The sequence below is a fragment of the Choloepus didactylus genome, chromosome 1 (genome assembly GCF_015220235.1).
Source record: "Choloepus didactylus isolate mChoDid1 chromosome 1, mChoDid1.pri, whole genome shotgun sequence".
In the NCBI taxonomy this organism is placed as follows: domain Eukaryota; kingdom Metazoa; phylum Chordata; class Mammalia; order Pilosa; family Megalonychidae; genus Choloepus; species Choloepus didactylus.
Window position 1 is genome coordinate 7,387,996 of NC_051307.1, and position 14,180 is coordinate 7,402,175.

Sequence of the window (14,180 nt, forward strand, 5' to 3'; positions counted from 1 at the left end):
TTGAATTTAAATAGAGCAATCTAAACCAGATAAAGAGGTTCGTAATTGGAGCTATGAGCTATTATTTCATGAATGGAGAGTTGTACAGAGAAACAAATGAAATCCTTGACCTAAACTAATCAGATAACCAATGTAGTATGTTCACATAGGAATGAAAACCTTTGAACCACCCTAATCCCAATGACTTTCTTTTTCAAATAAAGGATAACAATAATCCTACTACTTCTGAAAAACCTGCCTTCATCCTATAGATGATACCACACAATCTAGAGAAAGAGGAACACCTAGATTTGTGGGTTTTGTAAACAGAGGTGTCGGGGGCGGAGAGGGAGGGGTTGAGCAGGCTTCCGGGGGTGTTCTGGATGGCAGGGAGTGAAATGTAAGTCATATTTCACATCAATAAACACTGCAACAACAGGAAAAAAAATAAATTTTAGAATTACAAGAAACATGCTTCCTAGCCAATGGCCCTCTGGAGATAATATTTAATGTAGCAAAATTCCAGTGCAACGCAAGCACCAAGATGCCTTCTGCAGTAATGATATCTGACTTGTACATGATCCAAATTATAATTTCAAGTTGCCCATAATTCACTCCCACAGTCTTCATTGCTTTAAGTGTGAAATGAAGACCTCAACTAAATTTGTACTATTTGGATGAGATCATTTTGATGTGGGGAAGAAGAATAAAAGAAATCTGGGACTGTTCATTTTATCATTAATTGAATACTATCCAAATCTCATAACATTTTAATGCCTTATGCTTCATATTTCTGTTCCCATGAGTCCTTATTCCTTCTGCACATGTAGGCAGAGCTTCATTTGATATTAACAAGAAATATACATTAAGATAGTAGATTTCCCTAGAAACCTGTGGCAACAGGGTAAAATAATTGGAATTTTCAATGGAATGTAATATTAGATTTAAACAGAAACTCCAAGATGATCTCCTCTCATCAGGAATTTAAAAATAAGGAATTGACTTTGATTCTTAAGAAAACATCTCTTAGAGACAAAAGCACATATTTAATATTACAATATATCAAGTACATATACCATATATGAGCAGTTTTGCCTGAAATAAATACAAAGCATACTGATAATAATTTGAAATTATATAGTGCCATTATTCTACAATGATTGAATCATCACTAATTCTAATATCTTTTACCCCTAAGAAATGTATTTCTTGTAATATTTAGTATTCTATAATCAAAAGCTTTATCCATAGTATATGAAATTTTTCCACTCAATTAACTTTTATATCTCCAGAAAAAACTTCTTTCAGTTTTCTTTGGAGTAGGCCACTTTCTGTCTGCAAGAAATTCAGGCAGAAAACAACATATTCTGTAACCTGCTGGAAATTCCCTCTTGTGCAAACCACTGAGCATGGAGACCAGCTCTGAAGGACTGATGGGAGGCTGCAGCAAAGCTGAGGGTGCAGAGACCTCAAGCACACTGGAACTAGATCTGGCTTGACCACCAACCCACCTGGGCACATCTTTAGACTCCAGGCTTCTCAGTCATGACGCAGGAGTGACACTAGATCAGCAGTTCTCAAAGTGTGGACCAGGGACCCTGGGGTGCCTGAGGCCTTTTGAGGGTGATCCCAACATCAAAAATACTAAGATATTGTGCCAGTTTGAATGTATTATGTTCCCCCAAACGCTATTATCTTTGATGTAATCTTGGGTGGGCAAACCTATCAGTGTTAATTAGATTATAATTCTTTGAGTGTTTCCATGGAGATGTGCCCCATCCAACTTTGGGTGATGACTCTGATTGGATGGTTTCCATGGAGGTGTGGCCCCGCCCATTCAGCATGGGCCTTAATTAGTTCACTGGAGCACTATATAAGTTCAGACAGAAGGAGTGAACTTGCTACAGCCAAGAGGGACACTTTGAAGAAAGCACAGGAGCTACAGATGAGAGACATTTTGAAGACAGCCATTGAAAGCAGACTCTTGCTCTAGAGAATCTAAGAGAAGACAAATATCCAAGTGCAACTAAGAGTGACATTTTTGAGGCACTGCAGCCTAGAGAGGAATGTCCTGGGAGAAAGCCATTTTGAAACCAGAACTTTGGAGCAGATGCCAGCCATATGCCTTCCCAGCTAACAGAGGTTTTCCGGACACCATTGGCCATCCTCCAGTGAAGGTACCCAGTTGCTGATGTGTTACCTTGTACACTTTATGGCCTTAACTGTGTAACCAAATAAACCCCCTTTTATAAAAGCCAATCCATTTCTGGTGCTTTGCATTCCAGAAGCATTAGCAAACTAGAACAGATATTATTTGATTTTTTTTACTCTCATTCTCTCACAAGTGCATGGTGGAATTTTCCAGAAGCTATGTGACATGTGATACCATCCCAGACTGAATGAGAAGCTGATATGAGGATCCAGCTGTCTTCCATTAAGCCAAGCACGAAAGAGATTTGCAAAAATGTTCAACGTTGCTACCCTTCTCACTGAAATACGTTTTATTTGGGAAAATATAGTTACTTTTCATAAATATAGTGTTACTTATGTTAATATGTAATAGGTTTATAACTTTATGTTTAATGAAATAAATAGTAAAATTTTTAAAAATTTTTCAGTTTCAATTTTATTCACCAATAGATAAAACCAAAGCAAATAAACTCTCTTTAGGGTCTTCAAGACTTTTTAAGAATGGAAAGAAGTCCCAAGGCAAAAGAGTTTGAGAACCTCTGCAGTAAATGATCCCTGGTGAGTCTTTTGGTGTTAAAGTCAATGATTCTAGGGCTGTGAGGCACAGTGGAAATGACCTCCAGTGAGCAGATAGATGTTGGTCTGTGAACCAGAAAACTCCAAGGGTGCCTCTGTACAGTAGGCGGCCTTTCCTCGTGGACCAGCTCTAATTTTGCTCCTCCCTCTTAAGCCCCATCCTTTGCTCCCTCTGCTCTCCAACCTCCTTGCCCATAACCCCCACAAACTCTAACTCACAAGCTGAAGCAAAGGACGCATAGTCGGGCTAGGGGGCAACCTCTCCTCCTCTCCTTCAGCTCCATCAGCACAGTTTTCGGTGCTGTGATGGTCAGTTTTATGTGTCAAGTTGGGCAGGCTATCATACCCAGTTATCCAGTTAAACATGAGTCTAGGTGTTGCTGCGAAGGCCTTTTGTAGATGTGATTAACATCTACAATCAGTGAGCTCTAAACAAAGGAGATTACCCTCAAACACATGGGTGGGCTTTATCCAATCAGTTAGTTGAAAGGCCTTTAAAGCAAACACTGAGGTTTCCCCAAAGCAGAAGAAATTCTGCCTCAAGATGGTGGCATCACCTCCTGCCCTATGGATTTGAACTTGCCGAACAATCATGGGAACCAATGCCTCGAGATAGATCTTTTAACATACGTGTGTACGTGCACGCTATTGGGTATGTTTCTCTGAAGAACCCCGAATGATCACCCCTCTATTTATTGATACAATGGCCCCTAGGCCCTTCTTCACCCTCAGGAATCACTTCATTGACCCTGCCCTAGAGGATACCCCAAGAGAAACTGTTTTCACCCAGTATTTGAGTCTTGCTCAGGCCCCAAGTCAGACTCGCCACCAAGGATCCAAAGTGGATTTCAGGCCACTAAAGAATTTTTATAGCTGGTATTCATGAGATGGATATCATCCACAGTTTGATGGGCACACATAAAATCCAACCAGGAGTAGTTTTCCACAAAAGGTAATTTCATTTTGTAATTTATAAAAAGTAAAATTAAAAAAAAAAAAAAATTCAAGAAACCTGGGTCTTCTAACAGCACCAGAACCCTATCTAGAGCCCTCAATACTCACAAGGGATTTTTTTTCATTATTACAAGTCATCCCTCTATCACACCACTAAGTTGGGGAGCTGGGGCTTAAACCTGGCTGCGTCTCCTTCAAAGTTCAAGCTCTTCCCACTCCTGGTCACCTCCCAGCTCCCACACTGCAAGCCTCAGTTTCCCCATCCATAAAAGATGATGATAAACCATACAATTTAAGGCCATGGTAGAGATACGAGAATCAGTAGACAAATGCTCCTGTCAGTATTCTTTTATTCCTGGTGGATTGCTGCAGCAACACGGGGTGACCCAGCCCCTGTCCTAGGGCCTGCACAGTGCTCTGTACCAGAAGGAGGGCAGAAGCAAGTTTTAAAAATCCTTACACCAGTTGAGCACTTCACAGTTTTCAAAGCAGTTATCTCAGTTGGTCTCATTCTATCCTCACAACAACTCAGATGATTCTCACCAACCCTAATGAAGAAAGCAGAGAACTATATTTGCATGGTAATTATAACATTGCCCAAAATGGGATTCCTCCTTTGGGAGGCAAATTGTTATCACTGCATTTAGCTGGCTTGTTTTCTTTGCAAAACCAGACCACGGTGCTCACCATGAATTGCTCAAATCCACTCTCAACTGGAGTGCAAACATATCTAGTAAGCTGATTTGAATGGAAGGCAGGAGCCACACCTGCCCTGTAGTAAGGTGCATATGGGACAGTGTGGTTGTACTATTCAGGTTGTCTTACCATTTTCGCCAGATGTCTTTTCTTTTCCATTGGATGCCCCAGCACCTTGTCGCTAAAGGTGTAAAAAAAAAAAAAAAAAAAGACATTGTTATATATTCGGGATTATTTTCTCCTTTAATGTTTCAAATTTCTCTCGCATTATACCAAGTTCCATGTTACTTTAGCTCAGAAGGTGAAAGTACAGTGCTCAGAAGACCAAGATTGCAAGTTCAATGCAAGAAAGGACACACTAGAGTTGCAGAAACTTTTCTGCATGGAGTAGTTCGCTCGTCACAAGGGAAACCAGGTGGGAGGCTATTGCTGATTGAGCGTAACCTTTTTGAAAATATGTGGGAAACAGCCACGAGTTTGTGCCGACTGCAAGATCAGAACTGTTACCTCTGTCAATGATGGTGCCATGTTATCATCCTAATCACTATATCAAATGTCCTATATTTAAATAAGTTTTAATCAGCTAAAAAACTCATGTTGATAGTTTCTCCATTTGCCTAGTTATTTTACTGTTGTTTTTGCCAATCCTGTACATTTTCCATTAGACTTGAATCTATGGGCAAGATTCTCCAGATGAGGTCTAGAGAGCTGCGTGGAATGCATTATGGTTATAAATATACAAGCATGTTTCTTCAAAGCTTACCCAGCTACTGTCTATAAATAACATGAAATTTGTAACCCTTTTAGCACATACACAATGGAATATTTTATCAATTCAATTTTTCGGTCATTATCAGAAAATATTGCTTGGCATTGAAGAGGATTGAAGAGATTATAAAATCTCAAACTTTTCAGGAAAAGAAAAGAGACCCATGTGGGTTGCACAATTTGTCCAATATCACATAGCTAAATAGTGACAGAGTCAAGAATGGCACCTGGACTTCCTTGCTTAGAGCTCAGTGTTTTCAGGAATTTCCACGATTACACATGGAACCATCTGAATGGAATCCTGGAAAGAGAGGTAGAGCCCCTAACATGGAGAAAATCGCTACTTATTTTCATATGTGACACCCATTAAAGATGAAGGGTCCCCTGAAAATTTGTATTTGAGTCCAGGTGTTCAGCCTAAAAACAATATCATAAAAATAACTGTCAGTACACTTTAGTTTTCAATGTGGTCATGAGAAATTGACAGTTCATTAGTCAACTCTTCATTGTCGGTGGATGGATCATATGGGAAAAACTTGCTTTCCAAGTTCTGATTAGTATAACTAAATAGGGTGAATGATGAAGACTTATGTCCATTCCAGTGCAGGCCTGTGCCTCGTGCAGATGATAACTCCAGAGAGAGGCTTAGTACAGTCTCACCAGCCACATCCCTTCCTGGGCAATGTGAAGTTGAAATGAGTGTCCCCGTCAGGAGGTTCCCTGCCCTGTTCTGAGAGGAAAAGCCTCCTCCTTCTGGCAGGAAGTGGGAGTAAAGGCAACAAGCTGGAAAGGTTATGCAGACATGAGTCCCTTCTTCATATTTACTTTGGAGCATTTGTGCCCAGAAGGGCAGACACACTCATGTTCCCAGGGAGAGACGAACGAGGCTGTGCACTTGGCCAAATACCAATTCTTCTTAAACAAACTTCCATTCGGATCTCCCTGTGTCATCCTATTCCTTCATTACCTAAAGTAATCAACCTATAATATATATCATTTAAGCCAGATAACATGTTTCTTAAATATAGTAGTATTATGGGATTGCACTGTGTCCCCCAAAAAGATATGTTGAAGTTCTAATCCCCAGTACCTCAGAATGTGACCCTATTTGGAAATAGGGTGGTTATAGATTGAATTAGGCAAGTTAAACTGAGATCATACTGGAGTAATTCAACATGATTGGTGTCCTTATAAGAAGGGGGAATTTGGACACAGGGGAGACAGAGAGGAGAACGCCACGTGACGACTGAGGCGGAGAACACCGTGCGCTGCCAGCAAACCATCAGACGCCAGGAGCGATGCACAGAGCAATCTTCCCGACAGCGTGCAGAGGCAGCTGGACCTGCTGGCTCCGGGGATTTGGACTTCGGGCCTCCAGAGCTGTGAGACAATCATTTCTGTTGTTTTCAGCCCTTTTTCATCTGCCCTGGGTAGCTAAGCCAGGTCGATTGGTCTTTCTTCTTGCCTGTCCTCAGTTTGATGCCTCCCTCCTCTTTTCAACCACAAGACTGTAGAGACGGGAGTCTTCTAAGCACAGGCGAAGGACGGAGCCAAACAGACTGAACTACTCTGGTATTTGGGGCCTCTGTCTCTCCCCACATAATTCATAGACGGTTCAGAAAAGGAGACTATTCCGTAGAATAAAAAGACAGTGTTTTAGAGTTGAATAAAGTCAAATTAAACGGAATGCAAATGCAAAACAGGTGCACCCTCAGCCCAGCAGTCTTTAAGTGCCTTAAACAGTGATACTTTTCAAATGCCATGAATACCTTGCTCCATAAATGATTGCTTCTTAGAAATCTGAGGGAAACCAAAATGAAATGTGCACAGGGGAGAGCAGGAGTCACTTTTTCAGGGATTCTAAGACAGGGGTTCTGTGTCAGGTCTTATTTGATGGAGACAAAAATGAAGCTGAGATATCACAAGGAGATGATTGTGTCTTAGAGCAGAAAATAAGACCTAGTCATTGAAAGCATCTCATTTCAGACTTCTTTGAGACCTTGCAAGCTTTTTAAGGGAAAGCTAAGAGCAGTGGGGGAATTACCCAAAGGCTTTCCTGCTCCAGGGGCCAATGGTGGCCATCACCAAGTGTGGTTTCTTCTCCAGGGGAGGCCCTTGAAGTTTCTCTGCACTGAGAAGTAGGAGGGCCTATGGTGGGCTGGGTGTCTGAGGTGGCCAGAACAGACCAAGTGCTCCCGGGAGACATCCACTCATGGAATCCTCACAACTTCTCTAAAAGGTAGATACTCTCATTATTGTATCTGCCTCCTTTACAGATTATATTCTGAGGCACAGAGAGAAACTTGCTCAAAGCTGCACAAGTGGCAGAGCCAGAATTCAAACTCAGAGACGCTCCAGAAGCTTCCCTTGTAGCCACTGTGCCAGCAGTGCCCGGGCACCTCTGGACGTTTTCTACAGTGTCCCTCCTGAGGACCCCCAAGAGCAGATGGGGAGTGATGAGGCAGGGAAATCCTGGTTTTAAGCCTAATGCAACTTCATTCAGACCCACAGAGTGAGAGTTTTGAAGACCTTTGGTTTACAGGAAGACGCAGAGTCAACCACAGCCAAGGGCTCAATTGTGTAAATGCCGTGAGATTTTTCAAAGGTGTAAATAACATAAGGACGCAAGACTAGGCCAAGCCAAAAAACAAACAAAACACCTTTTTTTTAAAGGAAGGTATTTCTTCACAAGTCCAGTACAGAAAAGAGTCTTTTTCATCAAGTGAAAGATACCAGAGTCTTTGGGGAAGAGGCTGCCTTCTCTCCCTGCCCTACTCGGATCCCCAAGTGAGAGAAGATCCCAGCCTCCTCCCTTCCTTCTTGCCAATCCTGAGCTCATCATCCTGAGAACTTCTCTGCCTGCTGAACAGAAGTAGTCGCTGCCCAAGAATACAACCTGTTATAATTAAACGTGTAAATAAAATGAAACATTAAAAGAAAAGGGTAGAATGAGCTGCCTTCAGACCAAGCTCTGATATGAGATTGCAAAATTCTGAGCTCTTTCCCTGGAATTTCAGAAATGACTCAGTGATATCATAGATACCACCACTGCATTATTCAGTTTACGTAACAAAAGAATTTAATAAACTTAGGTATACAGAAGGCAAGATGAGGACTCTCTGGCCAAATATACACAATCACAATTACCAAGTTAATTCAGAAGGAAAAAAACATATTGTTGGCATTATCTTGAAAACCCAAGCACAAGGGTATTCAAGAGCTTCCAGGATGTGGCATTCCATACCATTTTATGAAGAGAAATTTGCTTTGGGTATTTTTTGACTGATCTTGATAGTCTATTGCTAAGGCCACTGAAAATGGCAGAGCTTGGCATGTGTGGGTTTTGCTTGTTTTTCCTCCAGGGGAGAGAAGGTGGAAGCAAAAAAAAATCGACATCAGTGCCAACAACAGCAAAATCGGAGTCATTCGAGCCCATCATTACTCTGCTCCCATGAGAATGCCAGGAAAATGGGCTGTGAGTCTCGCCATCTTCCCCTCATTTTACTCTTGACACAGTTCTCATTTCAAGTCCTCTCCCAGTCAACTCCCAGTGCCCAACTGTAACAACTTCCCTATAATAAAATCCTCCTGTTTGGGACTCTACTCAATACTTTGTTCCACCACAGATACAGCAACTTCTTCCATATTCTCCTAACTGTCTAGGAGTCCCTGCCTTCTGCCGTCTGAAATCAGCATCCCAACGCCACAATCCAACATTGTGTTTGCCCTCCTCTAGCATGGTGGCATGCCCTCCCTAACATATCAAAACAACACTCCTCTTGGCATCCCAGAGACCTCTTCAAGGGACAGAGGACCCTCTGTCAGGGAGAGTTTCCCACTCAGATTCACCCTCGTGTTCATTAACAGTAAAATTAGTTAGCTCTTTAGAACACAGATACATTTTCCTCAAAACGACCTCTTGGATATGGCCTCGTTTCACCATCAGGAAATGCTAATTACCCATCTAAGCAAGCAACACAAGAACTTGAAATCACAGAACTCAAGTAATTTTTTCTTCTACCACCAAGCTGGGGACTTGTTGCAAGCTGTGGAATCTATTGAGTAGCACTGAGGGAGGCTGAATCCAGTAGCACCCCTTTCAGGTGAAAATTACCCTGGGTTCTCAACCCTAAAACACTTGCCACGAGACTCACGTGGGTCTCAGAAGAGGATGTTTCCTTCCTTGTTCTCTAAAGGAATGTACATATAGAGTGAGTATATGAAAGGTCCTCGAGTCCTCAAATGTTCCTTCTTATAATCTAGTACACTCCAAGAGTCCACAGAAAGGCAGGAGAGGTATTTAAAGGTATAGGTTTTGAAGTAATTTTTCCTGGCAGTCCTGTTAAACCAGGGACTGCATGAAAATAACAAAGAATAAGTCTTAGTTTGTCTTTTGCAGAAAGCAGAGCCTGAGTCAAATCCTCTCTGTGCCACAGCTTTCCTGGAGAGCACAATGCCAGGAATGAGGGATAAAGCATATGAAACAGGGACAAGAGAGTGTGCCCATTCGGGGACATGTGGTCAGCTGGCCATTGCTAGCCGCCTCCAAAGCTGGGAAAGCACCATCTGAGGACCAGTGCATTCATTTTCTAGTGGCGCCGTAACAAAGAACCACAAACTCTTGGGTGGCTTAAAACAACAGGATTTTGACTTATTTAAAATCAAGGAGTTGACAGGGCCATGCTCCTTTCAAAGGCTCTAGGGAAGAACCCTTCCTTGCCTCTCCTAGCTTCTAGCAATGCAGCCATCCTTATGTTCCTTTACTTGCAGCTGCATCACTCCCATCTCTGCATCCATCATCACATGCTGAATGTCACCCTGTGTACCTGTATCTCTGTGTACAAATACTCTCATCTTATACGGTTACCAGTCCCTGAATTAGGGCTCACCCTAGTCCATTCGTCTTCATCTTAACTTCATTACATCTGCAAAGACCCTATTTCCAAATAAAGATCTTACAAATGAGATCACCTGCACCAATTACCAGTAGACATGAACTTTGGGCACCCTAACCCAGGGAGAGAAGGCAAATAGGTCTGTTCACCAGCTCCTGCCACCATTGGTCCAAATATTTGCTCCATGGAGCATTAAGTTATAGACTGTGCAAAGGCTCACACCTAGCAGCTCCCTGGGGTCCAAAAGGAAGCATCAGGACAGAAGGCAGAGGTGTGCGGTGCAGGCAGGAGGTGAGATGCTGTCAGGCTGCAGCTTCCTGAGCTGGTCACCCAAGGGATTCCTCACTGATAAGGTCCAAAGTGACAGGTAAGAGGTGCCTAATTCAGAAGTTAAATTTAGCTGGATGACTTCTTTTTTCAACCACCTTGCAAAATCAAGGGCAATCCTTTCATTTTAGATGCCCCACCAGTTGAGTAGGCCATACTGATTTTCAGATAAATAGCCTGCTTTGGATCCATCACTCCCTGTACTTTTAGCTTAGAATAGATACTAAGATATGTCTGACCATTTCTATGCTATATCTAGGAGCTATACAAACATCAGTAATAGCTATGTCTTAAGAGTGTCGGCTGGAACAGAAAATGTGCCGATATCCTGACCACCATTAAGAGATACAGACAACCTGATGGCCGTGTCCATTGCAAAGCTTACACTTCCTTTGGAAATGAGTGACTTGAAAAATTCTCGGTCCACTGTTCTTCCTCATAAAATCTATTACACAGCCATACTGTTCTTTGAGTAGTCACCATAAGATAAAGTGATGCCTCCAACACAAAATTTCAGAGGTCACCAAACAACTCATTAATCAAGAGAAATAATATTTTAATGCAACATTTTTAAAAACAATATTAATGCAAAAATTACTGATGAATAAAATATTGAACCTCTAAATAAAGCAAACCAGTATATTTCTTCCAAATATGGCTCAGTCCAGCACTGATCACCAAGCTTCCTAAAGTAAGTACAGGATTCAAGAAACTGAATAGCCTTGAGGATTTAGAAAAGTATCCTCGTATGTCAATGAAACCTGATCTTTATATCTTTCTCATGGGCCATGACTGTAACTTAAGAGTCTGTATCATCATTTTGTGTGTTTTTATTATATGATTTCTGAAGTTTGGGGTAAAGGGTCCCACCTTTCATTCTTTCCCATCTATACTCATAAATCAGGTGTGCCTTTTATATGCCATGTTTAAAACCAAATTACCATCACCTCACTAATGAACTGTCCAGAACCCCGGACAGCTCATGCCTATTTGGAAAATCATTCAGTCAAGTCTTTCATCTTCAGGATGAAACACAAATCACCATTAAATGACATTTATTTTTTATTCCAGGAGGCTGAAGGGAGTGAAATGTGAAATGAATTCCAGCTGGTTAGACTTTGGGTGCAAATTACAGTCCAAGAATATTTTCTGAATCTAAGTGTATAGCATTCAATTGGATAGATTTGTATTCACTCTGAGAAGTTGACTAGATGATAATTTGGTGAGATGTGGCTAGACCTGAGGGTCACCACTTCCAAAGTCCCTTAGGGTCAGGGAATCAGAACCCAAAGCAGGAAGGGCCCAGATCACTCCTAAATCCCCCAGGGACCCTCCCCTCCTTCGCCCACCTCCCAAGTAAACATGCCCATTTTGCCACCAACTATTAAAAAGAGCTTTATACATGCATTTGATTTTGGCAACACTGAGATTCAAGAAAAGAAGATAACTCTTATCTTATGTTCAGGTTCTGCAGGGGGCAAAGGACAAAGTAACCTCAGAGAAGCCTTCGGCTTGCAGAGGCCTATCTACTCAGCCCCTTTGTGAAGCCATTGCTGGTGCAAGTGAAACGGGCAACTCGGGGTCACAGTGACAGCCCGCTCACTACTGCCTCATAGGGAAAATCCCCCAGTTCAAAGGCTTTTGGTCTCTCCCAGACTAAGAAAAGCAGGATATCCAAGCATTCATCCATGAGCAAAATCAGCTGCCTTGCAGGTCGTGACCTGGGGCAGCCCCAGACCCAGACTGCACCCAGGAGGTGACCTGCTCCTGGACGAGCTGTTGACTTTTGCCTTCTGCAAGCAGGCCCTGGGCGAGGGCCCGAGAGTCTGGAGAAGGGCACACACTCTGACCTCAGCTGGCTGAGACCCTGGGGGGTATCAGGCAGAAAATACAGCAACCTGCTCAGATAGCAAGGTCCAAGCCATGACCCAAGGATGATGAAGATCAGGGCATGGATGAGGGTCCCTAATATACAAGTGGTCAAGGGGGGCTTTCCATGTCTTGAAGGAGACATGTGAGTCACTGGCCCCCCACAGACATGTGCATTGCTGGGGAAATCCCTTATCGGAGTCTTGGTTTCCATCCTCCAAGAAAGAAAGAAAAAAAGAAAGATGATCATCTCTGACTCCCACTGGCCAAGCATCAGGGACCTGGTACCAAGTAGGTCTGCTCCATCAACGATGGAACTTTCCAGAACAGTCATTATTCCATGACATCAAGGGGATGGCTTTCTTGCATTCAAAAGAGAATTGGTTTGGAGGTGCTCTTTAGCATTTTGCCTTCTATTCCCAACAACTGACCTCTGTTGGCCCCTGTCCACTGAGTGGTTGCAGAGATTTTGCAAAGGAAGGAAAGAAAAATCTATCTCATTCCCACAGCAGCTTGGATGCTCTCGTTAGCAAGCACGACTCACAGCATCTCTCCCCCGAGATGTGTTTTCTCTTCAGTTCTTTTTCTCCGTGCGCTGTCTTCCTTTCGAGCCTTGGCACCCTGAGAGTACACATTTCTAATGACTTCAGGGTTTCTGGCTCCCTGAGATGGTAGCAATCACGACAGTCAGTTCCTCCAATGGGTTGTAAGTAAGAACACCACAAATCTGTGTATCTTTGTCACCCTTTTGCTCGGGAACCACGCAGCCTTCAATGTGGCATATTCTTCACAGAATCAGTACAGTCCACGGGAGAGACAAGGATGGGGAGACATCCCCGACTATCCCGGGAAGCCATTCTAAGAGTCCCCTCTGTGAATTTCTTTTTATCATCATGTTTACAAAGAAACAAAAAAGCGTGTTTCTATGATACTAAATTTAATGTTCTATTGAGGAAGGATCGTGCATTTCTTAAGATGAAATACCCGACTTTAAATGAACAGGGGAACAAAACCACAACAATTAGGCAGTGAAATGGGATAAACAGCTGAGGAAGCCAGCAGGTGGTTGACGATGGCTTGGGGTCACCTCAGTCCTAAGGGGGTGAACATCAAAGGCACGTCATTAAAGGCGGCTTCCAAATCAAAGTCCTGAATTTGTCTGAAGAGCAGAAGAGATTTTTATGCCAACATTTGACAATAAGAAGAGAATAGATGTATTTCTTGCCTCTGATATATTTAAGTCTTCTCTATGATTCCCCTAGTAACATTTGGAAATCTGAGCATTAAAGCACCACTAATTTAATCCCTAAAAGTGTAAAAAGGAATGTCAAAACTGAACTTCAGTTGGAAGGGTTTTTAAAAAAGAAAGTTGGTTTTAAAAAAAGGGGTGGGGGGGTGGGGGAGAGTGGATCATAAATGGCAGCTAATTAACCTTTTGATTCTTCCTCTCTGTTCACACTCTCACCTTTCAAAGACCAGAAGGCTGAAATTCTGCCTCAAGTACTATATTCTATTCCTAGCATTTTCATCCTGACCTTTTCAGGAGTAGAAATAATTAGCATCGCTGTGGTTTAGGCAGACCATTTAGGAAAGGTCCCTCATTTTTAGGGATTCATGATTTGTCTGTCGAAATTCACTTTCCATTTTATCCTACAGCCGTATTTTTTTAATTAGGATTTTCTACCCTTAAAAATCTTATTTGTCCCTAAATTCTTTTCAAATAAGTATCTTCTATTCATAAAAGTAGGATTTGGTTCTTGTGAAAATCATGGGCAATAAATGCACAAGGAGGAAAGTAAAGGACGACCTATAATTCAACTAATCGGAAGTAATCAATGTTAATATTTCAGAATATTTCTTCCCCATCTCTCTTCTCTGAGGACATATATACATAGAGTTTCCATTTCATAAACATGGCCAGACTTC

General features: G+C 42.2%; 1 protein-coding gene across 1 annotated transcript in view; it reads right to left on the minus strand.

Annotated features, from left to right (window-relative positions):
- The window catches only part of PCP4 (Purkinje cell protein 4), a 55,148-nt gene that overhangs the window by 24,394 nt on the left and 16,574 nt on the right, over positions 1 to 14,180 (minus strand). The window contains exon 2 of the mRNA XM_037831473.1: positions 4,525 to 4,576. Coding sequence (XP_037687401.1) covers positions 4,525 to 4,576 — 52 coding nt within the window. The remainder of the gene's footprint in view (positions 1 to 4,524; positions 4,577 to 14,180) is intronic.